The sequence below is a fragment of the Oreochromis niloticus genome, linkage group LG19 (assembly GCF_001858045.2).
Source record: "Oreochromis niloticus isolate F11D_XX linkage group LG19, O_niloticus_UMD_NMBU, whole genome shotgun sequence".
NCBI classification, from domain to species: domain Eukaryota; kingdom Metazoa; phylum Chordata; class Actinopteri; order Cichliformes; family Cichlidae; genus Oreochromis; species Oreochromis niloticus.
In genome coordinates this window covers 28,087,774-28,106,138 of record NC_031983.2, presented here as the reverse complement: position 1 = coordinate 28,106,138, position 18,365 = coordinate 28,087,774, and the positions used below count along the sequence as shown (strand labels likewise).

At 44.3% G+C, this 18,365-nt stretch overlaps 1 protein-coding gene across 2 annotated transcripts in view; it reads right to left on the bottom strand.

Annotated features, from left to right (window-relative positions):
• Positions 1-18,365, bottom strand: part of LOC100699833 (connector enhancer of kinase suppressor of ras 3) — a 44,689-nt gene that overhangs the window by 19,410 nt on the left and 6,914 nt on the right. The window contains exons 2-9 of one of the 2 annotated variants that reach the window (XM_005477656.4): positions 10,844-11,007; positions 7,168-7,370; positions 6,130-6,217; positions 2,637-2,678; positions 1,672-1,791; positions 1,437-1,496; positions 783-851; positions 542-688 (exon numbers count right to left, since the gene is read on the bottom strand). In XM_005477656.4, coding sequence (XP_005477713.1) covers positions 542-688; positions 783-851; positions 1,437-1,496; positions 1,672-1,791; positions 2,637-2,678; positions 6,130-6,217; positions 7,168-7,370; positions 10,844-11,007 — 893 coding nt within the window. Of the gene's footprint in view, positions 1-541; positions 689-782; positions 852-1,436; positions 1,497-1,671; positions 1,792-2,636; positions 2,679-6,129; positions 6,218-7,167; positions 7,371-7,456; positions 7,514-10,843; positions 11,008-18,365 lie in introns of those variants that run through there. The other variant, XM_019349025.2, reaches the window with a different exon arrangement.

Below are 18,365 nucleotides of genomic sequence, written 5' to 3'. Positions count from 1 at the left end.
TCTCCGGCTATAAAAGAGGCTGCGCACACGATGACGCGGTGCCAGAGCTGCAGTCTTGGTCGTCTACGTTTATGACAGGCTTGCAGCCTCCCCCTCTGTCAGTGGGGACTCACCTAATTTAGCGTAATGTGTTCATTTGATTATGAATCAGCTCACACATTCCCTCACAGGCTCCATATTTATCCCATTTCCCTTTAAGCTTTCTTTAACACAAACAAATGATTGTGTGTCTGTTGTTTTCTTTAAACCGTGACGTTGGGCCGTCTAATAAACCCTTTCCACGCTAACCATTCTCAAACACTGAAGCTCGGAAGCTTTATCTCATAGACTGAATAACATCCTGGGACTTTGTTTGCCTCTTTTGTTGTGCAACTGCAAGAAAAGCTGAATACTATATTCAATTGAGCCAGCAGCACTCTTTCAGGGTGGCCCTGTCTGGACTTGCTGCTTTGGAACCAACTCCCTAAAAAGCTGGTAATTGTTTGACAATGATTAGACGAGACAATGATGAAAGGAAGCGTGCATGCATGTGTGCATGTACCTGAGGTACTGGGGGCTTCCAGCGCATGTTCTTCAGTGGGGCGGGGGTGAAACCTGTTGTGCCCGTGGGCCTCTTCTTCAGGAGTAGAACCACACCTTTAGGGTCCTCCCTCAGTTTAAAAACCAGGTTTTTCAGCTGCCAGCCCACCTGGTTAACAGGAAGCGAACGCACATGATGCTCGTGCATTTGATTAAAGATTTACAGTATGTATTTAACTTCCCACACAATGTGGGATTCTCACCACAGTCTGATGGTTAACCTGGATCACCTCGTCCCCAGCATGGATCTTCCTCGTCAGGTCTGCAGGCGACTAAACATAATACGTAAACAGCCAAGGTCAAAACCAGAGAGATCGCTTTTATTGAACAGAACACGCAATTTACTATTCTCAAAATGCTGCAGTAACTGGGCGGCGCTTTGGTACCACTCGTGCCCGATTTCTGCACCAGATGAACACTCAAAGATCAGAATCGTGAGAAAAAGCCTCTCAGCGTGTATGAATATCAGCAGAATTGCTTTTCATGTCACAAAGATGCCAAACGAGATAAACTAGTCATTATAAGTGATGATTCAGGTCGTGATTCAGGAGTGGGGACTGGAGGCGTGAGGATCCAACAGTGGCTGTGATGCACGTGTGTTAGTCACTGACTGAGTGTCTAAGTGTGGTGAAAAGGTAAAACTTGTTTGTGTGGAGTGCTGAAAGAAACTATCCCCTTTGCACATGAGCAGCTCTGAACTCCCTCACATGATGTTACTCAGGGTGCCCTCAGAGAGGAGGATGAAGAGGAGGAGGAGGTGGATGAAACTTACAAAAGCTTGTTTTTTAAGAGTACTGGCAGCAAATGAATGAATTTCAGCACTGAAACTGGCTAAAATTGGCTCCTGTCCTACTTACATGTTCTGTGGTTCCAGTGATGACATGCAACCCATCATAAGTAGACTTGATGTACATTCCCTGGGTTTAAAAACAAAAGAAAAATGGTGAATAACATCATATTCCCAGAGGGAGTGAAATGCAACCATTTCACACATCGAATACATTCCCAGACAGACAACCCAAGAAGACTACCACAAGTTTCGAGGCTCAAAAAAAGACGAAAACAAAGAAAAGTTCAAGAATCATTCCTCACCAGACCCTCGCCTGGATTGATATTGGTCAACTGGACTTCTTCTAAACAAGCCGACTGGCTCATCAGGGGGTCAGAGGTGGTTCTCACGGTCTGATCACAGATGGTGTTCAAAATCTTTGACTGCAGAAGAGAAGGCCAAACAAAATGCCACAGTGGTCAAAATAATAAGCACAAGACTTTAATAAACTTCTCGCTGTGATCACAAGTGCTGCACTTAATCATCCAAAGATCAAGTTATTGTGTGTTTTACAGGCTAGAACTGGCGGTTAGGTTACATTCCTCCTACTCACACTATATGCAAAGACCTGTGTGCCTGACATTAACCTCACTACTGTGAGATTTAATGGTCTGCGAGGGGCCATTAGTGCTTTTAAGTGGAGTGACCACGACGTACACGACTGAAATCAGTCCTTTAAACACACCTCTTCTATGTTCCTTTCTTGCTTAATGACAAATACTATAATTTCTCATCATTAGAGGGTTTTTATCGTATATACTTTATGTAGAGTTGATCTTGAGGAGTATAAAGGCAAGAAATAAAAAGAAACTGGACACGTGCAAAATAAAGAATAGAAAAAAGGCAGGTGACAAAGAGGAGGAATGAGAGAAAAGCAAAGAAAAAAAGCTTTTAAACAAAGAAACCCACACAGACGTCTGTAATATGAATTTCAAAGATAGAAAATGGCAGAGGAAGCCCAGTGTTAGCCCACAGAGTCTGGAGAGTGTCAACAACAGGAAACACTGATTGATGGCAGGGCCATAATAGACCCACCTCCTCCTCCTCTGGTCTTCTTGTATACCCGCCTGCTCTATTCACTCAAAAGTCTGACCTTGCTGCTGAAAGCAAGTCTCACACAATGCCCAATTAAAAAGACTTAAAGGCCCATTCCCCACAATACAGGGACTTCCAGGTCAGTTCTTTGTTTGCATTAGTAGAGACAAAGAGAAAGATGCAGAGTACTTACAACTTCCAGGATCCTTTCTTCCATCTCATAAACACTGCAGTCCTGTTGCACAGAATAGAAACAGGGAAGAGGAAGAAGTTATTCAATGGCTCGAGAGCGAAGAAGCAAAAGCATGAAGCAGGGTTTGGGTAAATGGGATATAATCAGAATCCTACATATAGAACTGAGAAAAATGAAAAAAAGCCACAAATAAACAGCTTTTAGCTTTAAATGACCGCTTTGCTTAAATTATGTGGATGCTTTAATTACATAACACCCTTGTGGTTCAGTTTACTTATACTGGAATGTAAATACCATAAGAACAGTCATACAATAACTATGTGCAGATGACATGGTGAGAAGCGGTCGGGAAAACTTGTCATCGTGCTCAGAAAACCCTCTTCCAAATCGTCTGCTGGCAGAGAGCAAATATTTGGACGCATAGCCGCTTTCTTCGTTGCGACTGGGTGGGCTAGTGGAGGAGGGGAGGTCCTCTGAAAGTCGCACAAGACAAAGCTGTGATCTTTGCAGATTACATCAGCAGCTCCTTCACCCAGTCGGCCCAGTCAGCTGGGAAACTGTCCACCGGCCCCCTCCAAGTGTCAGCTAGACAGGACACAGCTGTGGCAACAGCCCCACTGACAACTGTGTCGCTGGCAGTGAAAGAGGGGGGGTCAGTGTAGAGAATGCCCCGAGGGATAACATCCAACAAATCACAGGTGAAATGCTTCTGTCAAAACCACAGAGCACAGAGGTATCAGTGTCAGGCTCGTTCCTCCAGAACGCTCACAAGCTACAAACCTGTGGATGCAAAATGAAGGAAAACTGTTGTGATGTGCACAAAGCCAGCTCTGTTGCTCTTTGTAAATGCATTGTACAGACAGCAAATAGGGGGTCAGCCATGTTTTTCCATATTTCCATAGCTTGCACATTCCACTGGGATAAAGTGGAGCGTTTGTTTTCAAACGCACTTGGCTTGTTTGCACTGACGAGATTTGCGCGACTGTCTGTGGCCGTGAGCGATGGCTTCCATCAAAGCAGAATGCATCCAGTGCTCCCTAAATATTCCCTTCGATCTGCGTCTTACTGTCCGTTTGAAGGACGAAACTCACTCGGTGGAGGTTTATACATGCGGCTGCCATGTTTCCCTTACTTTGGGGAGGAAAATGAAAAACCAGTATAAACACGAGGTAGGAATAAACGCAATTATAATAAGTTTCCTGTGACATATATTGGTCCCCAAAAAATCATGTTTCCAAACAATCTAATTCCAGCCAGGAATATATGGCGGTTTCAGCAAGAATTTAGCTGCTCTTCCATAAACAAACAGCTGCATATTTCTTTTACAGACATGTTTGGATCGCTGCTCTCTTAACTGAGCCAAGAAGGATGAACTAAAAATACATATTTCAACGTTTAGAGGTTGTGAAACAAAACAGCATGTCATTATGAGCTGGCACGCCTCCCATCAAGCTTTAACATTTACAGAACTTCTATTACTTCCATAGTATCAGATCATGTGAAAACAATATCATAGACTTAGACTCCTGGCTTTATTTCACATTTCTGAGAACTGTTTGTGCTTCCAAAGTAATCCCACATCTTTGTCAGGACCAAAGTAGTCACAGTAGACGAGGGCGAGATGAGAAAGAAAGCACTGCGGCTGAGGACAATTCCCTGGGTGTACTGATCCCTAACATTATGGACTTGATCTCACAACCAGTGTGGATCAGATGACTCTCTGGGTGCAGCTCTCTGGGCCTTTGATCAGCCACCAGAGAAGATTTGCATGGTCGGGCAATGAAGCGGCTGAGAGTGGAGCGCTGGCACAGTGCCGAACCTGGACTGACTTCACACCTGCAGGAAATCAAGGCCACGGACTGCAGCATGTCACACCTGGTCTTCTCACGTGACGACAACGATGGACTTTATCATCATCCAGCGGGAAGCGTGAACTAAAGACACGCGGGATTGATGAAAAATGCATACTTTGACAGAGAGTGACCTCCACGCTGACGGGTCAGCCAAGAAGGGCGATGCATCCAGTGTTTTATGGCCTTGTCCCATTGTGTGTGCACACACAGGCTTCATTCAGGCAGAACACATAAAGTGTGATCTCAAAAGCCCCGATTCCTGGGCAAACCTCACGCCGTCCTCCCCCATCATAGAACTAATCACTGTGGCAGACTCCTGTGCAACTCATTTTATTAACCAGTGCTTTCCATGCTAGCCCACTTGCTCTAAAGAAACAAGGAATCCAAACGATTCAGACAAATCAGAAATGAAGCGAGGATTTTTCTGAGCCTGTGTGCTTTTTTAGAAACTCGAATCATGGGATTAGTTGGAAATCGCCCATCCTCATCAGCTGCTGCGAGCTGGCTTAAAACTAGCAAGTCAAACGGCATGTCTCTCCAGCTGCGAGAGGAAGCTAATCTCTCAAGCCTTACAAGAACCTTTCAGCACCTATCAGAAGTTTATTCTCCACCATAACCTCTCCACTTCACATGGCAGTGTGAGAAATGGATACCCCCACTCCTCCTGGATGACCATGACCGATACACCCACAGTAAATCACCAGAGGCGCTGAAATCCCAGACTCTGGCGAGGAAATAAGCACTCTGGGAAAGGAATTTATTTTGATGCAATAACCCTCTGAAAAAATGACACCTGCACTCTCAGGAGCCACTTTCGCTGGCAGCGTAAAATGAGTTTCTTATCGGGATAACCCTTGAGGGATAAAAGACCGTACATACAAGCGGATGAATTGATAGGAAAGAAAACCCAGTCAAATAAAGTGTTCCCCATATGCATGAGCAACCACTACTGGTTTCATGAAACTGGCAGAAGCAGGAATAACTACACTATGATGCAATTCAAGAGCAACCCTCTGCAGAAATATAAAAGGGTGGTTGCCGATGCTCTGCGTTATCTGTTAGCCATCTTTCCGGCAGTCTGAAGGACCACCTCCTCAATCCTTCCACTAAACCTACACACAGGAAATGCTTTCAGACGGTTTGGTCTCCCACTGTGAGCATCTCGGAGAAGCAAAAACAGGAACCACATGGCCGAAGGAGCAGCAGCCCGGGGAATGTTGGCAGCCACCTCTAAAAGAGCGCTAGTGGGTTTTATGAAACTGGAAGCACAAAAGCAACGTTTACCATTAAACGTCCCCACACCGAGGGGGTCTCCTCATTAACCAGCGCGTGGAGGAAAAGATCCCAAAAAAAACAGCAGCATTTGCAATAATGTGCTCAGACTGCTGGCTTCAGGCTCATGTCATGGCTGCCAGACCACATTTCCCATAACACTCTTCTCCTACACATTATCCTGCACGTCTGTGCCCCTGAGCTGGTATGTGCTCAGTGGAAAAAAGCTATTGTGTGCATATGTGTGTGTGTGTGTGTGTGTGTGTGTGTGTGTGTGTGTGTGTGTGTGTGTGTGTGTGTGTGTGTGTGTGTGTGTGTTTCTGCAGGGAATGTTCCACATGTTCTGCTGAACTAACTAGCATGCAGACCTGCTGAACTGTGGTGGTGAGCTCCAGGCACAGCTGAATGATCTGGTTCTTGGTGGCTGTGAAGTCACTGATCCCTGTAAGAGGCGTCCTGCGAGCGGACAAAGAAGGAAAGAGAGAACATTGGAAACAAGTGATGGACTGCAGAGATGAGCTCAGGTTTATTGTACTCGCTCAGATTGCCGTGTTTGGCCACTGACAGGCTTGTTGTTTCTCAAGTATGCAGCCACTCTGGTGCCAGCTTATATCTTTTCTCTCTTTTTCTCACTTCACTCCATCTGAAACATATGCTTATAACTCCAAAAACCAGTTTGTAGTCCTTGGAATATGTCTGACTATATTACAAATCTTAAAACAAATAGTACTTACTGGCCAGTAGCACAAAAAAATAAGGATTACTTTATTTTATTTGTGTGCCAGAAATGCGTCTCTATATATTTTCATTGTTAATAAACAAGAAACTTGTTGCAAAGTCATTAAAATGCAGTCCGACCAGAAACAGATCTAATACAAATGTGCAAAGACTTACTTGCTGAGCTAATGTGCTGTACAAATAGTTTATTACGATCTAATAATAATGTAAGTCAGAGAAGCCTAATGACCTACAAACCTGAGCCATAAATTTTCTTTGGCTCTGCTTGCACTTCAGCATCACAACAACCATTTAAACAATGACATCAATGCACCACTTTAGCCAAGCCTGTCATAAAAAAGGAGAAGCTTAATTTGAGCCAGCTAACACTTAATCCTGGCAACCTGCTTAATATGCTCGGCTTTTATGGCGTAATGTGTTTTGGAGCAGGTCAACAGCAGCACAGGACACTCTGCCAGCTGGATATAATGTTAAGCTGACATGCAAAAGGTCTTTATAATGCTGAAAATGAACTCTTATGTCTGATTATAAACAGACTCGTTTTCTGTTTTTAGGATTTAAAAAGCGATTTTTTGCATATCAGATTGCATCTTTATTTCAAACTAGTGTGATCGAACGTGACACTTCCACATTGATGTGATCTCATTAAGGCCGTGACAAAGGGTTACCTGTCGAGCCACGCCAGGAGGCTCTTTGCAGCACCGATCAGCTCCACCACGGAGGTAAGAAAGTCGTTAGGTGGCTTTCGCGAGGCGCTTCCATCGTAGGCGGGGCTTTTCCTGCGGTCGGCCGTGGCCATGTGCAGACTGTTGGTGGCAGCTCTCATCCTCACTACCAGATTCTTCAAGTTGTCTGACTCCACTCCGTAGTTCTGAAACAGCAAATTAAACATAACAGAAGGGTTTAAGAGCGCGCTCGTGCCAATCAAACTCAACATCAAAGCATCAATCAGTCTACCTGCGAGGCTTATGGTCCCTCCCTGTGAAAACAAGCTGTTTCCCGTCCACTGAAAGGCTGTAATCATTGATTTGACAGATATGATTTAAGTTCACTTGTCTGTGAACATCGTGAACAACACATTACCCCACCCAGCTCCAGATTTGTTCTGGGGTGTGAGAGAGGGTGTACTTGTGCCATCACCTGATTCTTATCAAGCGGTGTGAAGTTTTCATTCCTGAGTCTAAGCTGTTTCCTGCATACATTCCTCTTATTTAGAAGAGGGATGTATGCCGGTCTCAAAGATCAGCGAGTACACTATAAACCAGCTGTGAAGTGAGCTGCTGCAGGAAACTGGGCAGCAACAGAATTCCCCTTTAATCACAGTCGACAGCGTTTAAAGTTTTGCATTCTTGCAGCTGAAAAATTGGAATAATGTGTTTTTTCCATATGTACACAGTGGAAGGACAGCCTGGCTCTTGTCCTGGTAAATATCAGCTTACAGGATGTTACATCGCTGCCAGCAAACGCTGCACTCTCAGTGACATGCCAGCAGCTAAATATGCTTTGCAAGGAGTAACACGGCACGTGTTTGGCAACCAACAAACGAGATCTGCAAGTGGTTAGCGTCTCCTTTTATTCCACCGCCCCTCGCCAACATGGGCTCAAAAACATACATTTGACCAGTTTTATTCTCCGGGGACACACTGGAATAATCGGACTAGTCAAACAGTAGCTGTAGGCAGCATTATTCACGCCACACTTGGCATGAAATGGTTTGTTGAAACATCATTAAGGAAATGCAAACATGATCAAGGAATATGTGAAAAAAGAGAGAAAAGTCACTTGGCGGTTTTATTTCTCATTCGGTGTAACTTTAGCACAAAGGCGGCGTGAGCTGCTTCCAGATCAAACATCTCTCCTGGCTTTTTCATTAGCAGGCTCGCTGCAGCGGCTCTGACTGGCCCACAGATGTCCGCTGAGCTTTTGTCCCACGCTGCCAGCTGAGCTAAAAACCACGTCTGAGCAAAATCTGCGTTTTCACTCAACCCATTTTTCATCCTCACAACATTTCAAGTCAAATTTACATTCTTGCAGTGTCCTTTTTAGACGCACCAAGCTAATCAAAAACCAAGATGGCAGATTGTATTTTTAAAGTAAGGCCTTTCTGGGGCTCTTTGAAGAGGTTATTCGCTGACTTTAGGCTCCTCAGGAGAAATCAAGAACGGTTATCACAACACGGTGCTTCCTCCCCTCAGACTTGACTATAAAGGACATATCTTTAAGCAACAGTACAAACATTTGCAGCAGCGCTGTGGCCCATGATGAAGCTGTGTTCAATGGCTGCAGCTAATGCTTGTGTGATGAAAGAAGTGCTGAGTTTCAGCACGACTCTGCAGAAAGCATCAAGGCTCGTGAGAAGACCAGTAAAACGAATTGATGTGTTCTTTCTTTGTCTCTAGACAGCAGTTTGGTCTTGATCTCCTTTGCACGGACGGAGGAGGACGAGTACGAATGCGTCCTAAAGGTTTGCAGCGCTGTATGTTAGCTCATCTTTCATCATGATTTAGGTTTGTAACTATTAACAAGACAAAGATGTGCACACATGCATAAACATTTAAAAAGCGAGAGCAAAGCCTTGCAGCAAAGGGCCTCTACGTCAACAGGAAGTGTCTGACCTCCCAGTCAATTTAAAAAAGAGGGAGAAAGTGGGTGAAAGTGTGAGAGCGTGTGGGGGTTTCGGGTGCTGCTGGGCTGCGTTCCTGTGAGTTGCAGTGACCTTGAGTAAAAGCTAATTGAATCGGGGGCCTCACTTCCTCCCATGAGCCCAGTGGAAGGTTGAGGCCCCTTTCTTAATAGGGAAACCCCAAACGGACAAAAAACATTATGCTGCAAGGCTTTAATCAGGGGTGAAAGGTTAAGGACAGTGCACCAACTACCAAAGCACAAACTGGCAGCATGTTTTACCGTAAATCTTAGAGAGAAAGCACTTCAGATTCCACTTTGTCGATGCAAAAGATTCCAGGGATGAATCAAAACCTGGGCCTGGTTACTGGGATAGTGCAACACATGGTGCAAATTTTATGATAAATAAATCCAATTAAAAAAAACACCTGAAGCTGAATGCTTCCACCTGTCCAGTGCGGTGACTACAGGTAGAGCACTGATAGGAGGCAGGAGCTTATCGTGCATTGATGGAAAAACTGTCAAAAACTGTGTCAAAGGGAAGAGATTAACATATTTTGCATATCACTCACAATTAAACTGATATATAGACAGGTAGGACCTTTGTCATGAGATTAGATACTTCAGCCTCCTTCCTGTAGATTGTGTATATTAATAGCTCAGTTCATGTGACTCTATTCCAATGCAAAGAAGCCAAGGAACGATAATAAGATCCAAGCTAAGCGCACGTACACTTGCTTTATTAAGAATGCACGAGAACTCAAATGTGGCTTTTGTGTGGTAAGAAAAAAAAATGTAAAAGTAGCTCCAAATCTACCCACAATTTTCCATTCCGCCTCATGCAGGAGAAGAAAGATTTAACATTTAAATAGCTTTGGAGCAAAAATAACCATGCCACAAATGATTAATGTAAAGTGTTTTAAGAGAGCACAGAGATGCTGACACTGATCAAAACGCGGGGACCACAAGCTTGGACTTTTATGGCACAGGAAGTGATAAAACTCCAAATCGATCCCATCTGCTGGAGAACCTGTTTCTCTTTCAGCTGGAGCACGGAAGGTTTCATCACTCTTTACTCGCCTGCAGGTCTCAGGCAGACACATTTTAGCTGGAAGCTGTTCTGGAATCTGTGGTGATGGACAGCAGATCAGCGTGACTCAAAGTGAGCAAGAGGAGCCAAACATGGGATTTTGATACTGAACCGGGAGAGATTCAGCCTGGGATTAGGAGTGAAGATGATTGCAGGAGTAAGCACGAAATCAACTTTTCATTTCCTCTGACACTGATGAACACACAGCTTAAGTACGTATACATTTGGTGCACATATAGCGAGAAAGGGGGAGGAGCTTCTTATCTTATCTGTCAAACACATCTAACTGCCACTGCTAGCGACATGTTACCCATTAGGATCAGCTTCTGTTATCTCCCACATCTACAAACTGCCACACAGCTGTGACACCTGTGACCTGCTCTGAGTGATACTGCTCTTCTCCAGTGTCCTCAGGCTGCTTCATGTGTCGCGATGCCTCCACATGAGGTGAGATGTGTGGGAAACGATGAGCTCTTCTGCATCGCTAGTTCCTTTAGCTGCCAGACCAGAAACTACCAGTTGGGTTTTTAGTGAATGAGAGCGAGGGGGGAGGGTCAGGGACCAACAGAGCCTTCCTGAGGTGCCGCTTATAACATCATCACATAGATTCAACCAGAAACAGATCTACTGACCAGAGCGCATAGCAGGTCGACAGCCTCCAGCACCAGTTCCTGGTGGCCAATCCTGGCAACGCCGAGCTCTTCCAGGTCCTGATGTGTGATCTTCAGCAGCTGCTCGCCACTGATCTTCTCCCGCTCAAAGTTGCTAACGTACTGCTGCAAGCTGTCATCCAAACCTACAACACACACAAGAAGGAAAAGGGAAAAGAAACAGCGAATGAGGATAATCTTACCAAAGTATGTTGATGTCATTCACAAACCTGTTTGTCGCCATGCAAAACAAAACCACAAAAATCAGGTGATGTCAGGTTTTTTAGCACGTTCCACGAGTGCGTGTGCAGCGTCCAGATAAGGAGCAGGTGGGATGGCTGGCTTTGCTGGATAAACAAACCATAAACAGAGTAACGGTTGAGAGCTCTCAGTCTGTTAGACTGGTTAAACAATGGGTGGCTGTATTTGTGTGTATGCATGTTAGGTCTATGTGGGTGTGGTGTTTGCAATAAGTATCATGGGTGTCCCCTTGCTTCTATTCCGAGCTCCACTAACAAATGACTTGGACTGTGACACCAACTGCTACAGTCACTGAACTTACAGGGATGCAGCTCACACATGAACTGCAGAGACCTGAAACAGCCTCATCTCACACTGCATATGATTTCTAAGCTGTGCATTATAATAAACAAATGCACCAAACTCCCCTCCCTATGCATGCAATGCACCCCTCAGGGGACCAGAAAGCAAAGTTGAAACAACAGAGGAGAAAATGAGCCTTTGTGTGTTTTGTGAGTGTGTGTAGCTGTGGGTGTGGAATAAACGCCATCGCCTCTCGCCATCAAAGAGCGTACACAGAGGCGGCAGCTGCAGCTACATGGCCCTGCGCCCCGTTTCCCTCTGAAAGACCCGTCAGCTGCAAGACTCTCCCACTCTTTCAGACCTCAGCACATGCACGAAGCACAACTGACATTACTTAGTGCGGCGCATGATTAGGTGATATATTTTAAGTGGGGCATCCAAGTTCAAAAGCGACTTGACAATTTTAGCCTGGCCACGTGCGACATCTGCAGATGGGTCCTTATCAAACGTAGAGGTATGAGTGAAGCCCTGTGGGTTTATTCTGTGGTCGCTTTGTCTTTAAATGGCACCGCATATGTTTATGTCCCTGTGGGGCTCAGTTTGTGCACCTGTTGTAGAGAGTTTGCATAACGCAAAGACAAAGGTGTGCATGTGACAGTCACTCCTGACCAAACAATATTGAATTGCATGCAAATACTTGTAGTATGCACTCTGCATTAAAATGCATTAAAGCATGAATACAAGCACAACAGTTTAAAAAAAGCCATAAAAGATATTTTCTGAGTTATGGACTCAGACTGAAATTAAACCATTTTGGTGTTGTGGGCAGGGCTCAGTTTAAAAAGTTCCATCCTCCAATCAGAATACAAATCAGACGACTGTCGTCAGGTGACTCAGCGAGCTCTGCAGCCACAGAGTTCCCATGAGGTAAATACTCTGAATCTTCGAGTGTCAAGAGACCTCAGGACATTTTTACCATCACTTCTCATGATTTTTTTAAACTTATGTCAAACTATTTAACACCTGTTGCATGTTTTATGGTAGCATTTGACTTTAGAGCGAATATTTCTGTTCACATGGCTGTAGTGCCTATAAAAGAGCAGCTCTCAGACACATTAAAACCTCATTAAGGTATCAAAGTTCACTCTGACAGCAATTTTAATCCTTCAGAAAATATAATCTATGTGTGAGAGCTCAGGTCATCTCCACTGAATCACAGAGAAAATCCATCACGACTCGTTAACCATTAGCCTCCATACTAGTCAAGTCCAGTTAGGCTCATTACATTTTTCTCATTCCTCGGCATGCTAATCTTAGGCAGGACTTCAGAGAATTTTTAGGCTTAACCCTCGACTGGCCGGAGTTCTGCGAGGCAATCCACTTTGCATTGTAGGAAAGGGGCTGAGCACTGGCCTGAGCCCACACTGACATGAACACAAGCCAAGCACAAACACAGGGCCAGTCACTTAATGCGATTAGATGAAAACAAAGACGTGGGATCTGGACGGGGCAAAGTCTCCTTTCCTGCTGTGTTAAAAAGGCATTTCCTGTGGAATGGTGCCACCGTCCTACCACCAACAAGGGAAAGTTGTGGTTTAGGCTACAAAAAGAGTTGAAGGGGCTCCAATTGCAGGATCTTAACTGTTAGAAAAAACACAGAGTAGATATCAGAAAACACTGGAATTAATTGATCGGAGGACTAACTGATGAGGGGATATCCTCTCCTTTAGCTTATTTTCACTTTCATTCTTTGGCAAGAATTTTCCTAGAAGTCAGAGCTGTCGGCATCATGAAAATCCCTCCGTGATGTTCCGGCTTAGGTTTAAAAATGTTTTTTGGTATTTTAAATGTTTTTATTTGTGCCAAATACAGAAAGGGGACATTTACTCCCTCTGACACTTAAAAAAAGCCTCCTAACAGTGAGGCTTATAAAACATTTATTGTGCCTCAATCAATGGCTGTTAGGGCGTGTGTGTGTGTGTGTGTGTGTGCGAGACTATCAATTTTCATTAAAGGGCAGAGAAACCAGTAAAAGAGATAGAGTGTCACGTTATTGTGAATTGAGTAAAGGGGGAAGCAGAGGGGAGGAGTGTGTGAATGCTTTTGAAAAGCCTGCACAGGATGAAATGCTTTGGAGGTTTATGGCCTCTGAGAACCGCTTGGCACTCAAACCAGAGCGAGTGCATGTAAAGCGGGAAGCAAAGCACCAAAACACCGGACAATCACTTACCTCCTTCTATTTTCATCATCAAAAAGTCTAAATTACTGTGTGCATTTTGACAGCTGGTTCATGCTTCATCATTCTTTAGCTCAAAGTTGTCCAGTGTGAGATGTGAGAATCTGCTGTTTTCCACTTCATATCAGTGTAAATGCATTTTGCAGGCTAACTTAGCATTCTGAAGACTTTACCTTAAGCTGTGAAATGATAAATCTCACTTTTCTAAAAATAAACAGAGTTTGCTTGTCAAATTCCTCACATTTCAAAATCTGAACCAAAATCTTGCATCACAAAGAACTCCTTCATCCTGAGTCTGCAAATAAGTACTTCATTCCCAGCCCACAGATGCTCGATGATCCAGGTGAGGAAATCCCATAAAGTTGATTCTGTTCATCCGGGAACAATCAGAGAGAACGTGTGAGAGTACCAGTGTCACAAAGAGTTTAAAAGACTGTAATCACTGACAGTGCAGAAGATGATTGACAAAAGCCAGGGTTAGAGGTTAGAGGTTAGGGGGTCTGGCTGTGTCTAATGTGGCACCTGCTGTTCAAGGTGGGGTCTCACCACCACACACTGTTTCAGTAAACAGTGATTATGTGCAAACCAGGTTAGCAGCAAAAGTTTAGCAGTACAATGGATAAACCTTCAGGACAAGAGCTGGACAATCTGGACAACATAAATGGAACTAGACCCGCCTAGTGGCCTTTAAGCTCTGCAGCCTACTTAAAGCCTGTGTAAGCACACAGTTTTGGCAATATAAACAGAGCACATCCTTTTGCAAAAGGTTAGTTTATTCTTATCCTAATCTCAACAATTGGCTGTTTTTTTGTCTAAAGCACATAAGAGCCCAGGACTCTGTATTTGTGATGAATAACATTAAACAACAGCAAACAGGATTGAACAGGATTTCTGAAACAAGTTCACATCTTTGTCCCAAGGAAAAAAAACCTGATCAGTTCAGATCCATAAAGCTTTTCAGTGCAGCGTTTGGTTGCCAACTTTTCGTTCTCAGGGGTTTGATTACATTAGTAAAAGAGCACGCAGTCTTTCTCCCCCAACAGAAAGAAACAAACAATCTCCCTCCCCCATCTTTCAACCCCTCCCTGTGCTCCCAGTGGGAGCAGTTGCCACCATGTAACAGACACACACACACACACACACACACACACACACACATAAACCAGTATCCCCACAGGGGTGGCCACTGGGAAAGCTACTGGGTGTAGAATAGCTAAGCCACTGTAACTCCGCTGTCTTTATTTGTCAGCCCGGCCTCTGAACCTGTGGGGAACGGTCAGGAATTTGATTCATTGTTCTCTGCTGAGCAGCTCCATTGTGGGAACTCGCAGCGCTTTGGCACAATGGTCTCTGGCTGGACCGGGCCGTGCAGTAATTAAAAAGAAAGAAAAAGCTCCTCTCGACTATACTGCTAATGCATGACTTCACAGGACAACAACAAAGCCTGTACACACACTGGGAGCTGGGGATAGAAGTTACACAATGATGCTCTCCATGTCTGCTGCGCCTGTTGTCTCTTCTTCTGCAGACAGTACAAACTGTTAATATTAATATAAATAATAATATTAATCACAATATATATTAGATGCACATTTTCCTTCAGTGCTAAAACCTTGCAGGCTAATTCATTCCTGGCATTTCCTATCTGCTGAGCTGGCTACGGCCCAGTATAATCCATGCTTTAATCTTATCATCACTTCCTCCAGCTAACAGAGTGTTTCACTTTATGAACCCTAATCTTAAAGACAGACAACTACAAACTGGCAGCTACATGTCCCAAGTGTGCTTCCTAAGGGAGAAAAGCAGCTGAGGCTGGCCCCTCCACAGAAGACAAAAGCAGCCCTGTCTCTCACCGGGTGATGGACGATGACTGATGAGAGCTGAAGGGTCAGAGTTCAGGGGGGCTGTCATGGCTGAAGCACATTCAGCAAGTACGAGTGCCCCTTAGGTTCAGTTAATCCTCACCTCCAGCACAGCAGGCCAAGTCACGTGACTGCTACCTTTTTAGATTTCTAAGTTTGAATGAGCTGGAAGGGATGGGGGACGTCGGACAGCTCAGTTAATATCGACTAAGGGGAGAGGTCAGGTCTGCAGGTGATGGAGGTCTGGGCGGAGGAGAAGAGGAGGTAAGTGAGGTATTTTTGGTCGGGCTGTTATGTGATGACTTCTGGTCACAATGACATCAGAAGACAGAAGAGAACAAGAAACATGGAAAAGAGATGAGCACACTGCTGCGGGCGCATGAGTACGAGTGTCTTTGTGAACCTGCAGCAACAAAAACACTTGTTGCCTAATTTAGAGGCGTGGGGATAAGACTGAAACTGGCTGACTGGGTCACTGAGTTTAAACCTAAAAATTCCTTCCTTGTATACAGTTACTCAACACCACACGTGGAACCTCTAACAGCTGCATACAGTTGGCCTATATGCATATAATATTAGGGATTCTTGGGCAGTTTGAGTGAGCTACACCTGCACCTGTGTTGAATATGATTTTGGGGTTTAGATTAGATTAGACATCTTAGATCTGAAGCTTTGAGAGGTGACAGGGACTATCCAGTTAATCCTGATCATTCAGATTAAACTCAGGCAATTGGATGAATAGACTGGCTATCTGTGAATGGCCAGCTTCATTATCTGTTGGTGATTTACTTTTTAAGTGATTAAGAAAGGACAGTAAGCAGTTACTGGATGGTGGATTTTTCCCATCAGTCATTATTATGTACATGTAGGACAGGCAGCAATATGGAAGTCTCCATTCTTGTGTTCAACAACTTTCTGAACCAATAAGCTATCCTGTATTATTGCAGAGTGTGAGCATTTTCAGCTGTATTACACTGTTTTTAATTTCCTGTGCATGCAAGACATCTTTAATCGTGCCCGTGTCAGAAATGTTAGCTAATCGAATGTTTGCAAGATGCACTTTTGCAGTTGCTTGTAAGTCACGAGACTTTCTAGGAAGATCAAATTTGTGTTCAAGAATCATTTTATGTGACCTTTTTATTGATTAATAAACAGAACGCTGGTTCTAGAGCTCATTTCTTATCCTGCAGAAGTAACGGGCTGCACACTGAACTGCTCACATCACAGGTTTAGAATGAGGACACCGGACTGTGTCAGTCCAGATACGTTAAATTCATCATGCAACACATGATGGTTTGCAACAAAAAGCATTTAAAGCAACAAAATCTGCGTCTTAGTTGTTCCCGTGAGTAATCAGCTACATGTGTTTCTGTCGTGGGTGATTTCTTTTGGAGCTATGCTAATGAACAAGGGTGCAAAATGAATAAATAAATAAATGTGGGTGCATGGCAGAGGGTTGATCAGGCTTATAAAAGCGGATATAAACTGCTTGTCTCTTGAGAAAATGATACGAGGCACCACGAGGTAATAGTTTACGCAGGTAAGCGAAGGAGTTCGAGCAATAACCTCTCAGGCCAACATAAATACCCATCGCTCTCCAGTCGGCCGCCTGGCCACGCTGCAGCTCGTCACCGCAGGATAAACACGTTCTAAAGAAAGCAACAAAGACCTCAGAAATGTCTCAAGCTGCCCCCACCTCTCTCCTGTTCCTGCCTCTCCACCCACCACAATATTTTGTCTTCCTGGCCCCACCAAGCCTCATATTGTTGCGCTTAACCTGTTGACAAACATCAAAACATAGTCACAAAGCTTTAAAGTACATAACACAATTGCTGATTTTATCATTTAAGAACAGAGTGTTGTAGTTTTGATCGCAGTAGGTGATCAATCAGACAGAAACGAGGACGCTCGCTCCGTGAAGCCTGCACAGCGCTGTTTTCGTGTCAACACGACTTCAAAAGCACTCACTTTGTTACAACCTAAGCATCACTGTCCCAAGAAAAAAACTATAATTAAAGACTGTTGTGTTCTGCAAAGAGACAGTGATGGAGAGAAAGAGGCAAAAGTGAGGGAACAAATGTCAGAGACAGAAGCTGAAAATGAACACTTTTAAAACACTGCATCCAGAGCAGGCCTGAAACACGGGTTCAAAGCCAAATCCACTAAGACACACAGGTTGAAGGCAAAAAACGGGAACTCTGTTTAGTATTTTCCCATCACATGTACGGTGTATGACCAGGGTGGCCCTCCATGCTGATTACAGACCAATTTACCAGCACCATAATAGCTGCCTATGGAAACCACAATAAAGATGAGCCATGTTTTGGGGGAGGAAATGAGTCCCACTGATTTAGTTTGCCATGGGAATACTGTGCTAGACGTCCTCCTGACGCTGCATGTGGACATATTTTCTAGCAGAGACAAATCTAACTTTGCATCCATTGTGCTGTTCTGTTGCATGACAATGCTTTCTGAAACAGACAGACAGACAGACAGAAAGAGGCCTTTAATTAAACTAAAGATATCTTCATATTGCTCCAGTGGCTCATGTGGTTGAATGCAGTGCAATCCTAATTTGGATTGAGGAAAAGCATCTTTGGATAAGAACCTGCTAACTGACATAAATCTACCACGGGGAAAAGCAGTAAAAAGATCGACTTTGCTGCAAAGCTGAGCCGAGCTGAGCGTTTGCTCGATCTAAGCCGACAGGAGGTTCATCTCTAGCCCCGACACACTGGAGGTCCACAACCCTCCACAGCACAGCGTTTTACTGCAGCAGTGCAAAGTGCTACTGGTGGTCAGCCCCCTCAGCCACAACGGCTGTCAACCAGACTGGCCGAGGCTGTAAATAAAGTTAAGGTTG